Below are 22926 nucleotides of genomic sequence, written 5' to 3' on the forward strand. Positions count from 1 at the left end.
TTAATTACAAGGAACGTATTATTTCGCATGTGAAAAGAACATAAATGTAGTACGGTGTGTGCATAATCTCATTAAGACATAAATAAATAATATATAAAAATAAGAAAAGTTATACAAATAATACATTCATGCAAATCGAAATTCTTTTACATATTCCAAAAAACTTCATCAAAGAGTTGATTAACTCTAAAGAGTAAAATCCTCAATGAAGAGTTGATTCATCCTAAACCCTAAACCGTAATTGAAAAGGCAACATTTCCTTAGGGGATATTCTCATTTACTGAGTTGAGCTAAGCTCGACTAAACTGAACTGAACTAAACTGAACTGAGCTGAGCTGAACTGAACTGAACTAAAGTAAACTGAGCTGAAGTGAACTAAACTGAGCTGAACTAACCGAAATTAAGCTGAAGATAACAGGCCGTTAGAGTAATTGAATATATTAATATTTCCATTATCAATACCCTAATGTATTGAGGATACCCAAATAAAGATTAGGAGGCCCTATAAAAAAAAACATTGCTAGTTTTGCATGCGTAATTAAATAAGTGATTCATCAATTATTTATCAAATATTTAGAATCAAGTTTTTTTTGAAGGAATATTTAGAATCAAGTTCTTATTGGATTTGTAGGATAATTTAAAATTATGGACTTATTATACATGCAATGTCATGTTTCAAAAGAAGTACATTAGTGAACATATATAGTTAGTGAACATATATAGGATACTCTTAAAACATGAACTTTGGTAGGATATTCGAATTTATTAACATTATAATTTTTCATAAGTTAAATTTTTTTTAATTATTAATTTTTTTTTTGGAAATGGTGGTGGGAGGAGAGAGAGAGTGAAGTGTTGTTGTAAGTGCGAGAGGCACTAAACAGCAAGAAAAGTGGGCCCATAATGAATCACAACCCAAGCATCATGAGTTCATGACATGTACATAACTCCAAGTGGGCCCACTCGTGTTCTTGAAAAAAGAAGCCGTTGTGTTTGTACAAATTTTTCCCCAGATACTAGTGTATGTAGCTTTCCCTACACCCCCTTTCTATACTACGTCGTTTTATCAACTAGCACATTTTGCATGTTTTTTGTTTTTTTCCTTTTTTTCCCTTTCCTTCTTTACTGTTCATTCAAACAAGTAGTGTATATACTATATAGACATTTTTACAGACTTCATTTGCTTCATTTTCTCTCTCCTCTTTGTCACTAATTTTATTTTCTCTCTCCTCTTTTCACTAATATCATTTTCTCTCTCCTTTTTTTTTTTTTTATTGTTTTTCAATTTTCTCGCTCTTCTTTCATGGAAATCAATGTAAGTAATTCATACTTTAATGATAATTAGTCAATTGATTTTGATAATGCTTTGTCTTACGATTATAATTGTACGATTATAATGTTTTGATTTCATAATGTTGATGTATTGACTTTAATTTTGATAATGCTTTGCTTTTGGTATTGTTATTGTTGTTATTAGTTGATTAATAATCTAGGTTGTATTCTTCTTCTAATTCGATTGTTATTTTTTTTTTGTATTTTTTATTGTAATGTTATTATCTAATAGTTGTTTTTTCCAGTTTTGTGAGTTTCATATGAGTATCTATTGTTTTTCTAATTTTGCTAATCGATTATTTTTACCAACTATGTGCGTCGTATAAAAATAATCTTAGTTAAAATAATGATCACTTTTGTAATAGTAAATGTTCATTTATGTTTAATGTATTTTTTATGTAGTAAACTACTTGTATATGTTTATTGTAGTTGTATTTGAATATATATGTTGTACATGTGAATTTCAATTATTTTCATTGTTTTGTAAACACTCATATACATTTTAACTAGTGAATATATTTTAATATTTGCTTTGTCGTAATAATGTTCATTTAATTTCAATTCTAGTTATCGCTCTTATTTACTTTCATTTTAATATTCTATTTTTTCCAGTTATGTGCATCTTATATGAGCTTTGATAGTTATTAATAATTTTTTCATTCGATTGTTTTTACCAGTTTTATGTGTTGTATATAAACAATTATAGTTAAAACAATGCTCACTTTTGTAATAGTAAATGTTCATTTTAGAATTATATTTGTGTTCAGTAGTAAATAACATGTTTATTGTAGTTGTATATGCATGAAAATTTGTGTTTACATGTGAATTTTAATGATTATAATTGTTTTGTAGTTGCTCATATACTTTTTAGGCTTTTAGCTAGTGAATATATTTTATTATTTGTTATTATACTGTGTCATTATAATGTTCAGTTATGTAAAGATAAATATTCATTTATATATACTCTATGGTAACTTTTCTCTAATTGATCAAATGCGTCATTATAATTGAACATTATTGCTATTGGATATATATGTTTATTTATTACATCATTTTATTATTGTAGTGACAAAAAAGAATGTTATTATTCTTGAAGAAACAAGTAAGCCTGATTTAGTGGGGAAACAATTTAAATCTGAAGAAGAAAACTTATGAAATGTATAACGAATACGCATTTATGAAATTAAAGGTTTTGGAGTTAGAGTTGTAAAGTGTAAGAGGCGATGAAGAGACGTTTATTATGTATAAAAAGATTTATTTGTTCTAAGAAGAAGCAAGTTCCTCCTAGTGCTGCAACAAATGCTCCTAGTATTCAAAAGAATGCTCAAGTTCCTGAAGTCCCTCTTAGAGTTCCTAGAAATGTTCAAATTTCAATTATAATAGGTGTTCAAGCCAATGATCAAGTTGTTCCTGCTGTTTCAATGTACAAATTCCTACAACTGCTCAAGTGGCACCTAATATTCAAAATAATACCTTTATCCTTTTGCTATTAAGTACTATATTTCTTATTGAAATATTTAATGAAAATTTTTTGTAAGTGAATATTTAAGTTTGTAAAACTGATTATTTAGTTTATAAAAGTGATCATTAAGTTTTTGTAAAGAGTCATTTAGTTTTACTAATATTCTACAAGTGAATATTTAAGTTTCTGAAAGTGATCATTGGTTTACATTTGTTCATATGCCTTTTAAATAATGAACAAATTTTATTATATGCTAATCTGTAGTGTTATAAAGATGTTCAGTTATGTATTGATAAATGATCATTTATGTAGATATATATGTTTTTTAATATAATAATAATGTATTGTAACTTTGTTCTAATTGATCAAATGTTTTTATATAAGTGAACATTATTGGTATTAGATTTGTTTATTATAATTATTGCAGTTGGTATCAGAAATGTTCAAGCTGCTCTTATTGTTTCAAGAAATGTTCACGCTGCTTCTAGTGCTTCAACAAATGTTCAAGTTGCTAAAAGTGTTTCAAGAATTGTTGAAGCTACTACTAGTGTTTAGTTCTAAGAAGTGTTAGAGGTGGTTTAGGACAGGCTTCTATTAAGTATGATAAGTTCTTAGCCTTTTTTTGATACAAATGTAGCTAAGAGGTTCACTAGCTAGTAATGGTAAATGAGGGAGTACATTAGGAAACCATAGCTTTAAAACTACTAGTTTCATGAGACTGAATTTTATATTTTTATCATGTAATGGATCTAAGGTTGTGTTTCTATTAAGCAATGTTGTATGTCAACCTTAATATTGTTAGTCATGTATATTATTTGCAAATGCACATTTCATAGATACAAAACACCGAGTTGTTATATGTTAAAAAAGAAATACTATTTAACGTACAATATTAAAAAAAAAAAGAAATATCAAATTCTATTAAAAAAACAGAAAAATACCAAATAAAGATTCTTAAGCGAGTAAAATCTATAAGTCCTATTGACCATATATAAGAACATATATCTTTGTATAAATGAACATATATTAATTTATAAATGAACATGTAATACTACACTTTTGTAAATTTTCTTGATAATCTTCTGTCGATCCTACATTTAGTGTTTTCTTCAAAAACATTAGTTAAGTTGTGTATTGCATCCTCAGCTTCCTGATTTGGTCTACCTGTTGATAAAATTGAATAATAATGTTAATTGTTATTTAATAATATATGAATGAACAAAATATTTTAAGTAAATGAACATTTATTGGACTTACATTGTTTGGGTTTAAGTCACAAATCCATTTTTATTTTGATCACCGGTGAATGTTTCCACGTGTTTCATAATGTAAACTTCACAGTTTGTGTTATCCGCATTGCTATGCCACTTTAAATGACACATCACTACAATGTAGATTGTTCTTGTATATCAGTTTATATGAAGAAAAAAAATGAAATGTTCAGTATGTATTTCATATATGTTCATATATGTATCTACAAATGAACATTATTTTTTAATATAAATGGCATATTTTTACAGGTAGATGCTCATATATGAACTATAAAATATGAATAGCATATCCATCTCTAAATTCCATCATATGTTTCACTTAAAATGGTATAAAACTATGTAGCAAGGTCTTCCTGCCTACATACTACTGTAATATAGATGCAGATTTTCTTTTGCTTCCACAATGATTTAACCCTTCTAATCTATATTCAGTAAAGCCAGTCATCTATCTGAAATTTTAGTGTTCATAACATCTATAGCTCTTGAGAAGTAATTTTGATAATTGGCTTTACTGGATAGTCTTATCTTAAGATTACCAGCATTGGATATATACTTCATTTTCATTTTGTTTGGTAAGTGGTAACAGCAGTAACAGTCACATGCTAACATACTCAACAAAAGCATTGAATGTTGCAGTCCTTTTACATAGAGATTATTTTAGAAAACTTTGTGAGCATAGTTATATACTTAGCTCACTTCCCTATCCTAGAGAAAGGAGCTATTGCCTGAGTCAAGAGTAGCACACCATATTATGAAAAGGATTAACTAACAAAAATATTAATAATAGGGCTATATAAGCGAAAGAAACATTGGATACCTTAGGGTCATGACCCTTTGCAGCTACGAACAGACCACCCATACGAACCAAAGGAATACAATACTCAGCTGACCATTAAAAGAAAATCAAAACATTGCATGAGAAGATATAAAGAGCTTCACAATTGTAATAAACAGCTATAATAAAGAGCCTAATCAGCACCTAGAACTCTCAGTTCTGCAACAGCTATATCGAATGATTCTCTGAACTCCAATGTGTGTCCAAAATTCTGCCCTATAACCAAGGATATTTAGTGTACAAATAAAGAAGTAAATCAATCAATCACACATGCCCATATCTTTAAAAGAACACTAAGAAATTACGAAAGAAATACCTCAGCCCTGTCACGAATTACTTTCACGTTGGACACACCAGTTACATTAATTGCGTGCTCCAAGAATAAGCAACGCTTGTTCATTGACTCTAGAAGTGTAACCTTCCAACCTATACATTAGTAACACTGCTAAATCAAAATGTAATAAGACAAAACACATAATACGACTAATCAAAATCCAACACTGGTTGGCATTCAAATCAGCATCAGTCTAGCACAATAACATTTCCTAGTAGCTATAACCCATCCATTATTGTGTAGGAACTCAGGTGATTCTATGGTTTGACTTTCAGCATTAAACTTACAAAACTGTGACATAATTTTCTACCAATGTATGAAAACTAATAATTTATGAAATTCTAATAGTAGCAACTCATAGTCTCATACCAACAAAACCAAAGTATTTAAATATGTTTCAAAGATGAAATTGAGAGACCGACTAGAACAATCACTCTGAAAACAATGAACTTATAATCTAAGTATCTAACTCCTTATATATACAACATAAATACATGATGACCATATGCAATATGCCTTGGTTAAAATTCAAATCATGTATTCGGGTTTGCCGGTTAGGCGGCTACATACTCCATTCGTAGCATTCCTTACACCAATTAAACTTTACATGAGAGAAATTTAAGTAAGCACTAAGATAGCTCATTAATTTCCACAAATTTCACAACAATTTATAATTGTAAGTAAAAATTAACAAATACCTGGGCAAGCAATGGCTAAGATCAAACCCGGAAGCCCGACACCGGTTCCAACATCAACAAGACTCAAACTTTCACACGAAGAACCACAATGTGAAGTGTAAGACTCGTTAATAGGCGGAAGAATTGCGAGTGAATCTTCAATGTGCCTTTCCATTACGTCACTCCTCTCTGTAACAGCAGTTAAATTCATTTTCTGTAATGAAAAATTAAGACACAATTCAATCACAAAAACAAAAAAATTAATACTAATTCAGCAACACATTGAACATTGAAGAAGAAAGAGGGAGAAAAGGGACCTGATTCCATTCAAGAAGGGTATCAACATATAGAGAAATCTGGTGTTTTTGATTAGAATTTAGGGTTTCAAAGTGAGAAGAATTGATGGGTGTTGCAGTAATTAGGGATTTGCGGGTGTTTGCAGTGAATTTGAAAGAGTTGGGTTTGTGGTACGGAAGGTGTTCGATGAAAGTCCTGAGAGAAAATGGGGATAGTATGAGCTTACTACGCAAGCACAACATTGTGTTCCCGCGCTGTGGTTATGTTTTTTATTTTTTTAATTATGGGGGAGATGGTGAGATATTATCATATCGGAGTAAAGAATTGAAGATAAATCCTCAGTAGTTTTCAATCACTAAGATGAGCTAAGTTTGTTCTACTGAAAAAAAGCGTACATTCTAACCATGAAATTGAAGGTTTAATTTCCACAAGTGATAATTTGATAATGGGATTTGTCTTACCTTGCCCAACGTCTTTGAGCAATGAAATTGTGTGCACAAAGTGTGTTACATTCAAACTATAGATATCAATCTACATTATACACTTAATAATATACACTCATTAGAATAAAGAAATCCAATCTAGCTGAAGTTAAAAAGAGATGGAAGTCAATGAAACTTTAAACTTGTGCTTCCAATTTTAAGTGTCTCATAACAGCTTTAGCCATATCTAGCTTCAAAGCTAATGACCCTCCGAAACCCGCGGAATTTTTCATGTGATGAAACACCTCAAAAGCAACTAAAATGTTATCTGTAATTAATCTCCCCGGAGTAAATGCACTTTGATTCAGGGAAGTAATATTAGAGAGAAATAATTTTAGACGATTGACTAACACCTTAGTGATCAACTTATACACCACATTACACAAACTAATCGGGCGAAACTCCGACATTTTATCCGGTATTAAAACAATAAATGTTTTATTTGTCTCTCTAGGAATAACATCACCACGAAGCACACCCAACACAAGAGGCAACACAGAAGGACCAACAATATGCCAATAAGTTTGGAAAAATAAAGGACACATACCATCCGGGCCCGGGGCTTTCAAAGGGTATTGTGAAAATATTTTTTGAAACGAAATTTACGAGATCTCACAATGCTTAACTAACATATATATCAATTTCTAATTATGTAATATTGAGACGACAAAATGTCTATATGATTCCTTGCAACTTTTGATTAACTAGTTGACAGTCCTTGATAACAAAACTAAAAAGCTAATTGGACTGTTGGAGTATTAATAGCACAGCTCAATGGATTGACTGTTTTTGCACCTTGTAATCTAGGCTTTTAGCACCTTAATGTGGACAAGTGTACTATGTTTTACACTTAATTACAATTTTGGGAGATTTGTTATGAAATACACCCCTTCAATTTTATTATGCAATATGGCGACAAAAACACATATTATTGTAAAATGTGCTTGTTACACAAATTATAGCCTCTTTTTGTTAAAGTAAATTACTAATAATGTTGACAAAGAGAATTTCAAAAATATAGAGTAATTTTACAACCTTATAAAGCTAAAAACATGATCAATAATATTTTACATGGTATTATAATGTGCCACTTAATGATCAACCTAAGAGAGATAAGTCAAGTGATATATAATAATACCTACTAAAAATATAATGACTATAGTTGATACTCTTGTAGAAATGAATGGAGTAGCTTCAGAAACAACAGTGGGAAACTTGCAACCCTCAACAGAAGGATCTTGATTTGTAAATATCCCAAGACCATTAAAGTAGCATGCAATTTTATCTTCGTGGTAGCCAAATTGATATAGATTGTTGAATGCATCTGACAAGCTCTTCATTTTTCCAATTCCACTACACGAGCATCCTGACTCTAGCAAAGTGCAATCAGTAGGGTTTGCAATGCACCATTTAAGAGGAAGATACTTAACATCCTTAGCGCTTTGTAATTGTCCACCTCCTAAACCATGGTCTAGTTCATACTTCACCTGCTCGTCAAATGTGAAAATTCCCCAATGCCTTTCGAAGTTACCGGGCGAAACACTCTTTTGACCCTTGTCGAACAAACCAAAAAAAATACAAAACCATATAGGTGGCACATTAGGTCTTAAATGTGTTCCTTTGCCAATTAATATGTGATTGATTAGGCCTTGATTGAAAGACCTAGCAACTTTGGCGTTTGCTCTATCTAGCTACCCCATCCGTAGGCCAACCCACTGCACCTCCCTAATGATTACCGGAACATCACCAAATCCAATGTTGTAAAGGGCCGAGACTAATGTGTCATAATTCCCATCAAAGGCGTTGGTATATGTATTTGACCCGTCGATTACCGGGTGGTCTGTGCCTTTAAAAAAAAGCGTAATCCAATGGAAAATTTGGATCCATCGTAACACTCAAGAAGGGGTAAATGTTCTACAAATTTTTCCCTAGCTTTCCCTACACCCCCTTTCTATACTACGTCGTTTTATCAACTAGCACATTTTGCATGTTTTTTGTTTTTTTCCTTTTTTTTCTCTTTCCTTCTTTACTGTTCATTCAAACAAGTAGTGTATATACTATATAGACATTTTTACAGACTTCATTTGCTTCATTTTCTCTCTCCTCTTTGTCACTAATTTTATTTTCTCTCTCCTCTTTTCACTAATATCATTTTCTCTCTCCTTTTTTTTTTTATTGTTTTTCAATTTTCTCGTTCTTCTTTCATGGAGATCAATGTAAGTAATTCATACTTTTAATGATAATTAGTCAATTGATTTTGATAATGCTTTGTCTTACGATTATAATTGTACGATTATAATGTTTTGATTTCATAATGTTGTTGTATTGATTTTAATTTTGATAATGCTTTGCTTTTGGTATTGTTATTGTTGTTATTAGTTGATTAATAATCTAGGTTGTATTCTTCTTCTAATTCGATTGTTATTTTTTTTTTGTATTTTTTATTGTAATGTTTATCTAATAGTTGTTTTTCCAGTTTTGTGAGTTTCATATGAGTATCTATTGTTTTTCTAATTTTGCTAATCGATTATTTTTACCAACTATGTGCGTCGTATAAAAATAATCTTAGTTAAAATAATGATCACTTTTGTAATAGTAAATGTTCATTTATGTTTAATGTATTTTTTATGTAGTAAACTACTTGTATATGTTTATTGTAGTTGTATTTGAATATATATGTTGTACATGTGAATTTCAATTATTTTCATTGTTTTGTAAACACTCATATACATTTTAACTAGTGAATATATTTTAATATTTGCTTTGTCGTAATAATGTTCATTTAATTTCAATTCTAGTTATCGCTCTTATTTACTTTCATTTTAATATTCTATTTTTTCCAATTATGTGCATCTTATATGAGCTTTGATAGTTATTAATAATTTTTTCATTCGATTGTTTTTACCAGTTTTATGTGTTGTATATAAACAATTATAGTTAAAACAATGCTCACTTTTGTAATAGTAAATGTTCATTTTAGAATTATATTTGTGTTCAGTAGTAAATAACATGTTTATTGTAGTTGTATATGCATGAAAATTTGTGTTTACATGTGAATTTTAATGATTATAATTGTTTTGTAGTTGCTCATATACTTTTTAGGCTTTTAGCTAGTGAATATATTTTATTATTTGTTATTATACTGTGTCATTATAATGTTCAGTTATGTAAAGATAAATATTCATTTATATATACTCTATGGTAACTTTACTCTAATTGATCAAATGCGTCATTATAATTGAACATTGTTGCTATTGGATATATATGTTTATTTATTACATCATTTTATTATTGCAGTGACAAAAAAGAATGTTATTATTGACTGGTTTTTTTTTTGTTGTTTATATGAACATTTATACTTACTCTTTTGATTTTCGCTAGTTTTTTTCGGTAAAATTCGCTTCGGTTGTTTGACTTCGTCTCTAATGTCCGCCATGGTTGAAGTTTTAGAGCTTAGATGAGAGAGATAATGGAGAGGGAAAATAAAGAGAGATAAAGATGAATTTTTTTTTTGTATTTGTGGGGTAGGGGAAGTTACTGAAATTTTTTGGGATTGTAGGGAGTAATAGTAAGCTTCATTGTGGGGGTGTAGTACTGCAGAAACTATGAAAGTAGATATATGGGGGAAGGGGTGTTAAATGATGTGTTTAGGGAGGGGTGTAGGGGAAGATGCCTAGACTAGAGTCTAGCTATAAATAATTAGTAAATGTTCCCCACAAATGGATAACTGTGGGCCACTAGGAAAGACACTAGTTGAGTCATAACTTGAACCAACTCAGGTCTAAATACTCTATAAGATGGGAGGTTTGCACCATATGTGTCTGCATTGCATAGTAATACTACAAGCTAAGCTTGATGGAGTCGTCAAGCTTTTTCCTAACCAATGACCATTGGAGGTATAGAAGGGCAGGCACGACATGGGTTATATATTGGTTTGAGTAGCTCTTTAGAAATGGCTCATTTCAAACAGCTGCATATCTAAAAAAAAAATATACAGATATATATATATAAGAGAAACTATCCTAGTATGATATGTTACAATGTTTTTTATTGTTTAGAGAGTCACAAGGACGGGTGATGAGAATCGATCCCAAGGTCTTTTGGAATCGGGTGATATGTTACAATGTTGTTGCATGTAAAATATAAAGAGATTAAATTTGCAATTGAAATTCAAAGTCAATTCCACTATGCTGGTAATAAACAATTAATAAACGCATCATGATAGAATGTGTCTACGAGTCAAAATCAAACCTCTTTTGGAGTACTATCATTATATTATTAAGAGATGTTTTAACCAATATAATATTTACGTATAATATAGAGAAACCATAAAGTTCATTTTTATTTAATATGTATACTTGCATTATTAATTTTTGAAAGATGTTTTAATCAACAAAATAGCTACGTATAAAGTAGGTAATGAAGATTGATAGTCATACCTAATATCAGCAGGATCTTTGCTGCGGAGATAGGCGCTAAGGTTGCGGTGAACCCAAGAATGAGCTGCATGAGAAGAAGGCGGATGAGCATGTTGTTGAGGATGCCAACCATCACCTCAATATCGCTTCCTCGTAGAGCTTGGAGGATATCATGCTCAACGTCAAACAACTTGAATTTTTGTATCTGATTATTTTTCAATAATTCTATTGACTTCTTAGGCAGCAGTCCACCCAATGTGTTTGCTCCCCAATTAATTCCAAATTTGTCTTCTCATTATACATTAATAATAGTAGTGTAAATACTATTAGAAATAATTTTATTATCCGATACCCCATTTTTATATAGAGAGAAGATAGATTAAAGATAATTAAGGATTATGAGAAGATAGGTTTGAGAGTTTAGTGGTGGTTTTAATGCATCAAAAACTCTACTATTTCTAAGGAAGAAGTTTAGAAGGTCATAAGAGTGAAAGTAGATGGACTTAATGGAAGTGAAAGTGTATTTCATTAAATGAATTATTTCATCCCAAAATGCTATAAACTTTATAAAAGTATGATGGATTGAACTTCTTCTAAAATTAAAAAAAAATTAACCTTAAATCTTTTTTCATTCCAAAATGCTATAAATTTTAAAGAAGTATGATGGATTGAAATTCATCTAAAATTAAAAAAAAAAATAACCTTTAATATTTTTTATCCCAAAATGCTATAAACTTTAAAGAAGTATGATGGATTGAAATATCTTCTAAAATTAAAAAAAAAAAAATAACCTTTAATATTTTTTATCCCAAAATGCTATAAACTTTATAGAAGTATGACAGATTAAACTTCTTCTAAAATTAACAAAATTAACCTTCAACTTTTTTCATCCCAAAATGCTATAAACTTTATAGAAGTATGATGGATTAAACTTCTTCTAAAATTAAAAAAAATAACCTTCAATCTTTTTTCATCCCAAAATGCTATAAACATTATAGAAGTATGATGGATTGAACTTCTTTTAAAATTAAAAATATTAACATTTAACCTTTGTTCATCCAAAAATGCTATAGACTTTATAGAAGTATGATGGATTAAACTTCTTCTAAAATTTACAAAATTAACTTTCAATCTTTTTTCTAAAATTATAGTTATTTTACATCTTTATTATTATTTATAATATATTATAATAATATATAATATACTATTATAATATATTAATAATAAAAATAACATAAATGATAATAAAGAAGTAAAAGGACTATAATAATAGAGGAAAAATTGAAACAAATAATCCCACCTTTGGCTCATCTTCTCAAAACAATCCCACCTTTGCGTATTTCAAAAATAATCCCACCTTTATACCATATATTCTCAAAACGAGCCTTTTACCTGTAAAACATAAATGATAATAAAGAAGTAAAAAGGCTCATTTTGAGAATATGTGGAATAAAGGTGGGATTATTTCTGGAATACGCAAAGGTGGGATTAGTTTGAGAAGATGAGCCAAAGGTGAGATTATTTATTTCAATTTTTCCAATAATAAAAAGAAGAAAACATAAATAACAATAATAATATAATAATAAAAAAAACATAAATTAATAAAATATTTAAATATATCAATTTAAAAAAAATTGGGCCCGATATGGCACGCCAAGCACGTGGGCCGTGTCGTGGGCTGGGATGTGCCAAATGGTGGCCCAACACGACACGACTCGTCAAGCTAGAAGCAAGCACGACACGAGCCACTACCAGGCAGGGCGAGACACGACACGAGCCACCACCAGGCAGGACGAGACACGGCACGACATGAGCCATCATCTATAGCAGGGTGAGGCATGGCCCGCGACGGCTCGCACGACACATTGCCCACCTCTAAGTGGTAATCTTGCATGGAGGAAGACAAGGAAGTGTCCAATACTTGTCCATTTGACGTGTGGTTTATATTTTGACAAAGATCATGTATTCATGGATATTCACTAATCACTACCCAACGTCCCAACTTTCTCATATGTAATCATTGTAGACAAGAATTTTATGAATTTTGTATGGATCCACTACAATTGCTTTTCCTCCCCTTAACTTGAGTCATTTCTCATTTGGTGTATACCATTTTAAATTACTACGTATATCGGTATATGCATACAAATTAAGATACGAAGAGATTTGTTTAATTGCCATTACTTCCTTATAAAAGTGGCCTGGATTGGCCCAACAAAAAAGCCCATGTTTGAGGGTTGGAGTTTCCAGTCCAACTCCAAATGCTTCTACAAAATAGCCTTTCAACAGACAAATTAAAGCTCAGCCCAACCTAATGTTAGCACATGAATTTTGTTACTCAATATTTTTTTGATGCAGTATTTTTTGATTTTTTTTAAAGAATCCAAGTGGAAATATACTAGGCTAAAACAAGGTCCGTCAAAGTTTGAAGGCTTTGGGGAAATGAGTGGTTACCTTTAATATTCCAACATAAGTTCTTTTTAGTTTGCCTTATAAAAAATCTTGCTGTTAGCAAATTAAATTCAAATTTTCATTCAACAATACTGCTCTTTAAATTGCTAATGAGCTAATCTTAGGTAGATTAAATCTAATTAGATGTACTCTAATCAACAGAAATATTCTTTTGTGATGCAAATGACAACACTTTTAGCATATAAGATATATGAGATCTTTTTGGTGGGAACCCCTGCAAAAGAGAAAAGCAAAATTTTACACAGATCAGATGAATTGGCACATTGCCCATGTGATATCATCAGGTTTATTCAAGATTCCATCGAGACTATTTCCTTTTTTTTTATAACATTTTTAATACAAGTAATAAGTTAAGTTAAGTTAATTTATTTAATTGATGAACAAAAAGATTGTGTGAGCTTTCTTAATCATCTTTATTCTTTAGGTTTTAGACTTTGTTTTGAGGTATAAAAAAATTGGATCTCTAGTAATGTAAGTTAAATTAAAAGACCATCTTTTATTAAAAATTCCCTTAACTTTTCTTTATCTTTAGACATTTATGCCTACTTTGTGGTCTTTCCACTAAAATGACTTTTTTGGCTAACCAACTTAAAAAAGTTGATCAAAAAGGCTAGAATTTTCATCAAACTTTATCAGAGTCAAACCCTAAATGTCAAATTAAGTTTGGTAAATATTTTTGAAACATACTTTGATTAATTACTGTTTCAGTCTGATCTTAACTGCCCCAAGAACTCGGACCTGAGATCCTGATACTCCTATCGGCAAGCTGAGAACCTACACAATGAGAAGAAGTTAGCTAACCCCGGGGTGATCCGGGGATAACCACTCCGATGATAAAGTCAGAAGGTGTTTAAGAGAAGAAGATAAGTAAGAGAGAAAAAGTAGAGAGAGAGAATAAGAGTGTAATTAATACCTTCATTAATGAGATTCTAACTACTATTTATAATGATCTACCTTGACAGGTGGCTTTTATTCATGCAGAGCCTTCTATGCCAAGTGTCGAGCTTCTGCCGCCACGTGCCGGATTCCAATAGGCCGACATGTCTTCTTCTTGGAACATATCGGCATCATCTAATATCGGCATCCTCTCATAGCTGTTTAAGGCCTGGTCGCATGTTTTCATGAGATATCGGTCATACTCGGATATCATCCCATACAATTAGCCCCCCAAGTGAGGACGCATGATCATACATCATCGTTCTCAATTAACATAGGCAACAAACTAAATTAAACAAACTTTGGGTTTCACTTCTCATTCTTCAAATTCTACCTTATGTTGGAAAGTGCATGGGACAATACTTCTTGCTCTCCGACAAGCGTGGTGTGTTAATAAAACATTACTTTAGGCTAACTTATTTGTTATCCTAGCCGTTGCCGTGGTTTATTATATTTGCCTGGCCCATACTCAGATATATTTATCATACAATTCGTTTCCATATTCTTTTAGGCTCTATATTCTTTTGCTGAGAAGATATATATATTATTATCTTTTTTTTTAGGCTCTATATTCATTTCCGTAACTCCGTTTTCCCCCCCCCAAGTGACCTTGTGTGCCGACAGCAGACAAGGTCTACTTGCTATAAAATTACCTGGGAGCGAAAAACTCCGTTTCCCCCCCCAAGTGACCTTGTGTGCCAACAGCAGACAAGGTCTACTTGCTATAAAATCTATAAAAGTACCTGGGTGCGAAAAACTCCGTTTTCCCCCCCAAGTGACCTTGTGTGCCGACAGCAGACAAGGTCTACTTGCTATAAAATTACCTGGGAGCGAAAAACTCCGTTTTCCCCCCCAAGTGACCTTGTGTGCCGACAGCAGACAAGGTCTACTTGCTATAAAAGCACCTGGGAGCGAAAAATTCCGTTTTCCCCCCCAAGTGACCTTGTGTGCCGACAGCAGACAAGGTCTACTTGCTATAAAATTAAAGGAGATATCTCCTAAATATTTTTTTTTTTTTGAAGCGGGAAAATAAACACACGTGTCACAAATCCTGTCGTTGCTTTTTGAAATTGGCTGTTGACTTAGAGCCGTTGGATCTCTGAACCGCCTTTCTTTTCAACTGACTCTTCAGTTCTTTTTTTTTTTAGATCAAAACTCCCGTCGTTTTTTATACCTCACTTTCATCTTCTTCCAAATTTCTCTCAATCAATTACTCTCCAACACAAAACGCATTTAGCGGATTCTTCCTAATCTCGGTGTACGCTTCTCAGTGTATTCAGCGCACTTTTCTTCTCCGTCACTTGTCACTTTAAGTCCATCGTATCAGCGACTTTAGTCGAAGGTATTGCCGTTCCTTAACCCCTTGATTTTGCATGCTTTGTTTTATTTTCTCATTTTTAAATTAAATGTCGGAAGATAGTGTTGAAGACAATTTCCCTAACCTTAGTACTGCTAGGCGTCGTTTAATTAGGCAATCCTTAGGCAAAGAAACCGGTAGTAACCAGGGTAATTCATCCTCCCTTTCTGATAATATTGATTATCCATTTGAGACGTTATCTTCTGAAGAAGAAAAACGTGCCTTTATGATACATAGGACTATTGCTCATCGTGAAAGTGCCCTTCACCCTACTAACCCTGATATCCCTGCCGATACCGAAATTCTTGACGTTGAGCCTGTTAGTGTCCGTTATCACTTACGCAACTTTAGTGGGAGACGCTATTTTAATCAATACGGCACTAACGTTGGCAATATAGGTATAAACACCATGCCAAGGGTAAAGAGTACCAGTTACCAGCCTCGAGCTGCTGCCCGTGAAGCCGCTGAGGCCGCTAAAGCAGCTAAGGCCGCTGAGGCCGCCAAGGCAGCTAAGGCCGCTGAGGCCGTCAAGGCAGCTGAATCCAGCAAAAGACCTGGGCAAGGTCAGGTTGTAAGTTCTTCCGAAGAAGGACCCACGGATGATATCCCTGCAAACCCTATGGAAGGTCCGTCATCTCCAGTGCACGATTCGGCCGTCAACTCGGTTTTAGGAGATGACGAGACTCAAGAAGACAGTATCAACAATGAGAGTAGGGACGACATTGTCGACTTGACGGCTGAAGTTATTCAGGAAGAGAACCTGGATGAGGGCTATAATTCTGAGACCGACGGAGCTGAATTCCGTCAACCTATTACTCTTGCCAATGATGGAAAAGTGGCCAAGGCAAAGATAAGCGATGACTTTAGGAAAACGACAATTGAGAAAGATTACTGCCACCGTGCTAAGAAATTCTTCAACCTACCCGACGGGTATGAGCTGTCGGTTCCCCCATCTGGAACCTCGGTGTTAGACTGCCCAGCAGGTTCTGTGGCCGTTTACATGAAGCATTTAGACTTCGGCCTCCGTTTTCCTTTACACCCCTTTGTGGCAAAAATCTTAAAAGCCTGGAACGTTTGTTTAGTTCAGGTTACTCCTCCTACTATCCGGGCCGTTATTGCTACCATCTGGGTCATGTTATACCGAAACTATCCCCTAACCCTTAACGCTTTTAGGCGACTGATTACTTTGAAAAGAGACGGTCAGTCGGATGGGTGGTGGTCTTTGTATACTCAACCTCGCAAATACACCGTCCACCCAAAACTGACAAGTTGTAAGGGATGGCAAGTGAGGTTCTTCTTCATGTCAGTTCTTGAGGACTATCCTCTAAGAAGAACCTTTTTTCGACCTCATCCCCGTTTTGAATCAATCCCTGAGAGGGATCTTGGAAAGCATGAAGAGAGAGCCGTTAATCATTTTGACGTCTCTGAGTTTGATGAGGGTGACGGCAAGGTCCGTATTGTTCCTGCGGTGTGGGTGCCGAATGTAAGTTACATTCTGGGCAACGCGCCGTTATCTCGTGTCGGTCTGTGTTGGACTGACGATCATGGTATAGCCAACTTAACATCCAAATTTCTCTTCCTTGTTTTTCTTTCCTCTTTTTTTTTAAAGATTATCTACATCTGACTGATTGAACTTACATTCCTTGTTCCCAGGTATTGACAAGTTGGACAACAAACAACTCGGCCTATCTTCTGACGGGAAAAGGGTTATCAGGCGCTGCCCCAAAGCTTGTAGCCCCTACGATACCCTTGCTTCTATTTGCAGCCGTGCTCCGGCTATCAGTGCTAAAAGAAGAGCTGAGATCATGGCTGATGATAATGCCAACAAAAGAAAGTTAACACCACTAGCCAATCGGCGGGGTGGAATTGTGATCTCCAGCCCTAGGCAACCTGAAGGGCGTGCCGAGAAGAAAAAAGATAATTCGGTGTCCGAGAAGACCCCGATTGCCAACAAAGCTAAAAGCCCTGAGGCTATTGTGAAGAAGATTATTCAGGGTGTTGAGATCGAAGATCTCACTTCTGCTGAATCCCCTCGCCAACCTCAGGCTACCACCGTAATTGCTCCTACGACGGTTGGGTCAGATTCCAGCGTCCCAGCCCTGACTTATCGATCCAACCAATGGATTGAACGCGTCTCTGGAAGGTTTCCAGATGAAGTTTTGAAGGGGTTTGCCGTCCCTCCTGGCCATTCCAGTGACCGTTGGCAACCTGCTATGGACGTCGGCCGGAATGAATCTATGATTACCGATGACCCAGCGCAAGGTGGGAATCTTTGTTATCGGCTCTTGAGCAACCTGACGCTGCCGATGGACAGACCTGCTGGTCCAATCGGCCCCCTTGCTGCTGCTCATATGCATAACATGATGAAGGTATATATATATTATTATTTATTATTTTTTTATTATTATTTTTTATTTTATGTTGCGTTCTCAGTTTCCCTATTTTCACAATGTATCTATTTTGTAGGCCGTCATGTCTGGCACCGAGCTGGTTGAGATGTATCGTTTCTATCAGGAGAAATATCATCAAGCCTCCGTCAGCGAAAGTGTCATGCAGGAAGTCATCAAAAATGCTGAAAAAGCTTTGGATGACTTGAAGAAAATAAAAGAGAAGGACGACAAAGAGATGTCGGAGCTGAAGATCAAGGCGGGGAGGGTCGCCAACCTCGAGCTAGAGGTACAGAGCTTAAAGACTCAGATCGCTGAGAAAAATAAGGCCATTGAGCAGCTTCCCTCAATTGAAAGAGATCTAAAGGATGCCAGAGTCGAAATCAAGAGCCTTGAAGAAAAGGTTCAAAAAATGGAAGCCGACAAACCTGGTATCCGCCAGAGAGCGGTTGGCCGTTACCTAGCCTCCAACGAGTTCTGCTCCAAACTCCAGGATCGTTTTGATGGAGGTTGGACTGCCGCTCAGAGATGCGTTGCCCACGCCGCCGGTTGGAAGAAGGACGATTGGGCCAAGGTCGAGAAGGCTTTCGATGAGGAAGCCTACAGGACCCCTTCCGGCTTTGAGGCGCAGCAATTCTCTGAAGAGGATTTGTACAATCTGGCGCCAAGTGCTGATGACGGCCCTAAAGATCCCAGCATTTTGGATTCCCCAGTGCCAGAATGCACAGGTTTGAAGGGGCGGGCAGTCATCACCGACATCTTCTTGTGGGTCTTGTATTATTGGGCCTTATCAGCTGTAACTTTTTATTGTCTTTTGTGTTAACATTTATTTTCGACAATGCTGTTTTATCGGCATATACCCCTTTTTGTGGTGATGCCTGTCGATTTTCAACTTTACCTGCTATGCAAACTTATTTTTATTTTCGCTGTCTAATGTCCGTAAATTTTTGCACCTTATCGCAACTGTGTTGTTCTCTGCTTATCACTTTCTAATCTACTTGCTTTAACAACGAATTTGACAACTACATTATCTCGCAAATTTTAGCATATAAAAGATAATTTATCTAAAATCCGACAGCTTCCAAGCAACTTCCAACCGGAAACAGCCCTGGACTTTTGAAGAATTGTGTTAAAAATTACTAGCGTACTATGGATATCACAAGTACCATATCATTCCTTATCCCCCCCAGTGTGCATAGTTCGATTTTGAGCTATGCATACTGAGGCGTTCAGATTATAATATTGGTCACCTACTGCTTTGTTATTTCGGCCAGCTAGGTACCCTTCGGCGATCACATTCTGAGCTATGCCTCAAATCGGCGTATACTCGAATTGATTTGGCCGGTACCCTATTCAGATTACAACAGCGGTCACCTACTGCTTTGTTTTCAGCCAGTTAGGTACCCTTCGGCGATCACATTCTGAGTTATGCCTCAAGTCGGCGTACACTCGAATTGATTTGGCCGGTATTATATTTTGAACCAGCAACCTCATGAGTTAACGTATACAACTGATCAGGTTGTATAACTGTTAGCTTCATGGAAGCGGTTTTGAGCTGTCCGTCCCATTTAACGGTGTTCTGTTAGATGGAGGATGCCTGTTTCAATACACATTGTCTGAATACTTTTTCATTCATCACCGATATCTTTATTGATACCAGCTTCATATAAAAATTGTATATTACACATAGTATTTCTTCAGTACAGCTGAGTTCCATACATTCTTTAGGGGTGTCCCATCCAAAGTTTCCAGATAAAACGATCCTTGGACAACAACGTCTCTAATCCGATAAGGTCCTTCCCATCCTGCGGTCAGCTTTCCATCTTCATTCCTTTTTCCGGTTGCTGCTGTTCTTCGTAGTACCAGATCTCCTTTACTTAACGGCCGATAAGATACTCTTTTGTTGTAGGCCCTTGACATCCTTTCTTTAAACGCAGCTGACTTAACTGCTGCCTTTTCTCTTAGCTCTGGCAAGAAATCTAGCTGATGTCGTAGGAGTAAATCATTTTGGTCTTCGCAGTAATGTTGTATCCTAAATGTTGGCAACCCGACTTCTGCTGGTATGACCGCCTCCGTGCCAAAAACTAGAGTATAAGGTGATTCACCTGTGGCTTCTTTTATTGTTGTCCTGTTTGCCCACAATATCTCTAGTATCAAATCTCCCCACAAACCTTTTGCATCTTCGATCTTCTTCTTAATTGCCGTTATGATCTGTTTGTTCGCTGCTTCTGCCTGGCCGTTAGATTGTGGATGGCATACTGCTGCGTAAGCAAATTTCACCTTGTACATCATTAAGAGATCCTTGACTGGCTTACAGTCAAATTGAGTTCCATGATCAAAAACCATCGCCATCGGTAACCCAAACCTTGTGAAGATGTTTTTCCATATAAACTTTTTCACCTCCGGTGCCGTAATCTTTGTTACTGGTTCTGCCTCTATCCATTTTGTGAAGTAATCAACCCCCACTATCAGAAATTTTCTTCCACCTGTGGCCGATGGGAACGGGCCTACTATATCCATCCCCCATTGGGCAAAAGGGATTGGATTTAGTATCGGAGTTAAATCATTTGGGGGTAAGTTGATAATTGGGGCAAACTTTTGACACTTCTCACATCTTTTAACGTAAGCCGTTGCGTCTGCATTCATTGTCGGTCAGTAGTAACCTCTTCTCATTGCTTCTCTGGACAAGGCTCTTACGCCGAGATGGTTACCACAGCTTCCCTCATGCAATTCTTCTATCAACCTTGCCGACTCAAAATCCGTTATACACCTTTGCAATGGCAGTGAAAATCCTCTCCTGTATAATTGGCCTTGGTACATAACGAACCATACACTATCCTTCCGCAATCTTTTCAGCTCCCCTTTATCAGTCGGCCCTACACCATGAACGATGTATGCCAGTATTTTATCGTACCATTGATTCCCCACATCAACACATGAGACTTCTGCCGACATTTCATCTATGCTTCTCTGCTTTAAAACCTCTACCATAACTGTCCTTTCCAAGTCGTTAAAACTTGAACTTGCCAATCTCGCTAGTGCATCTGCTTGAGCATTTTTCAATCTCGGAACTAATTTGATCTCAAAGTACTGCAGTTGAGCTGCTAACTGCCTCATCTTCTCCAAATACTTCACCATTGCCGGCTCTCGAGTCTCATACTCTCCACTAAACTGACTTGATACCAGCTGAGAATCAGTTGTCAGAACCAGCCGTTTTGCTTCTGCTGCTATTGACAGTTGCATTCCTGCCACCGCGGCTTCGTACTCGGCTTCATTATTTGTTGCCTTGAACTTAAACTTCATGGCATATTCGAACATGTTTCCATCTGGAGCCATTATCACAATTCCTGCCCCTGCCCCCGTTGCTGTGGCCGATCCATCAACTGATACCTGCCATGTTCCCAACTCCTCTTCTTCATCTGTGTATGTGGTTTCAGCTATAAAATCTGATAACGCTTGAGCCTTTATTGACTTTCTGGGCTTGTAGCTGATTTCATACTCCGACAACTCCACCGCCCAAGCTAGCAATCTACCAGATGTATCCATTCTGCGCAATGATTTCTCTAAGGGATGGTTGGTGAGCACCTCTATCGGATGTGCATCAAAGTATGGCCTCAATTTTCTGGCGGCTACTATCACTGCTAACGCCATTTTCTCTATCACTGGATATCTGCGTTCTGCCGCATTCAGAACATGACTGACAAAGTAAATCGGTTGTTGTTGTCTCTTCCTTTCCACTAATAAAGCGGCTGCTACCGTTTTCGGCGACGCCGAAATGTATAACTGCAACACTTCCCCCTTCTCGGGTCTGGCGATTGTGGGAAGAGATCTAAGATGATTCCTTACCACTTCCAGGGCATCACTTTGTTCTTTTCCCCATTCAAATGTCTTGTTCTTTCTTAGCACCATAAAAAACGGAAGTGCCTTATCAGCCGACTTGCTAATAAACCTGGTTAACCCTGCCATCCTGCCAGTTAACCGTTGTATGTCACGGATTGTTTTCGGTTGTTTCATTTGGAGTACCGCATTCACCTTATCTGGATTCGCATCTATCCCCCGTTCACTGACCATGAAGCCCAGAAACTTTCCCGATCTAACTCCAAAAACACACTTCTCCGGATTTAACTTCATCTGATATTTTCTTAAGGTCTCAAATGTTTCTCTCAAATCTGTTATATGGTTTTCTTTTTCCTTGCTCTTCACTATCGTATCATCCACATACACTTCAACATTCCGCCCCTTTTGTTTCTCAAAAATCTTATCTACCAATTTCTGGTAGGTTGCCCCTGCATTTTTCAACCCAAACGGCATTGCCTTATAACAATATACACCAACGTCTGTTATAAAGGCCGTTTTGTTCCTGTCAGCCTTATGCATGCTGACTTGATGATACCCTGAAAATGCGTCCAGAAAACTGAGCATTGCATGACCTGAGGTGGAGTCTACCAGCCTGTCTATCCGGGGTAGTGGGTAGCAATCCTTAGGGCAAGCCTTATTCAGATCTGTAAAATCTACACACATTCGCCACTTCCCTGTCGGCTTCCTCACCATTACTACATTCGCCAACTATTCTGGGTATGTGCAAGGTTCAATGAACCCCGCCGCCAAGAGCTTATTTACTTCAGCCTGGATTGCTTCTATTTTCTCGGTTGAGAAGTTGCGCTTC

The 22926-nt window shown here is 35.5% G+C and overlaps 2 protein-coding genes and 1 pseudogene across 2 annotated transcripts; all 3 read right to left on the minus strand.

Moving 5' to 3' along the window:
* Positions 1-4757: 4757 nt before the first annotated feature.
* LOC145572006 (uncharacterized) lies at positions 4758-6469 on the minus strand. Its single transcript, XM_081631028.1, has 5 exons — positions 6229-6469; positions 5933-6125; positions 5217-5326; positions 5045-5111; positions 4758-4950 (listed from the first exon to the last, which is right to left on the minus strand). Exons 1-5 carry the CDS (start codon positions 6448-6450, stop codon positions 4796-4798), a joined length of 747 nt encoding a protein of 248 aa, XP_081487154.1. The 5' UTR covers positions 6451-6469; the 3' UTR covers positions 4758-4795.
* Positions 6470-7793: 1324 nt separating this feature from the next.
* On the minus strand, positions 7794-12948 carry LOC145570862 (glucan endo-1,3-beta-glucosidase 5-like; annotated as a pseudogene).
* A 7964-nt stretch (positions 12949-20912) lies between these two features.
* LOC145570864 (uncharacterized) lies at positions 20913-22391 on the minus strand. The gene is made up of 2 exons (XM_081629989.1): positions 21846-22391; positions 20913-21650 (listed from the first exon to the last, which is right to left on the minus strand). Exons 1-2 carry the CDS (start codon positions 22389-22391, stop codon positions 20913-20915), a joined length of 1284 nt encoding a protein of 427 aa, XP_081486115.1.
* Between the last annotated feature and the right edge of the window lie 535 nt (positions 22392-22926).

The sequence above is a fragment of the Chenopodium album genome, chromosome 12 (genome assembly GCF_948465745.1).
Source record: "Chenopodium album chromosome 12, dcCheAlbu1.1, whole genome shotgun sequence".
NCBI classification, from domain to species: Eukaryota; Viridiplantae; Streptophyta; class Magnoliopsida; order Caryophyllales; family Amaranthaceae; genus Chenopodium; species Chenopodium album.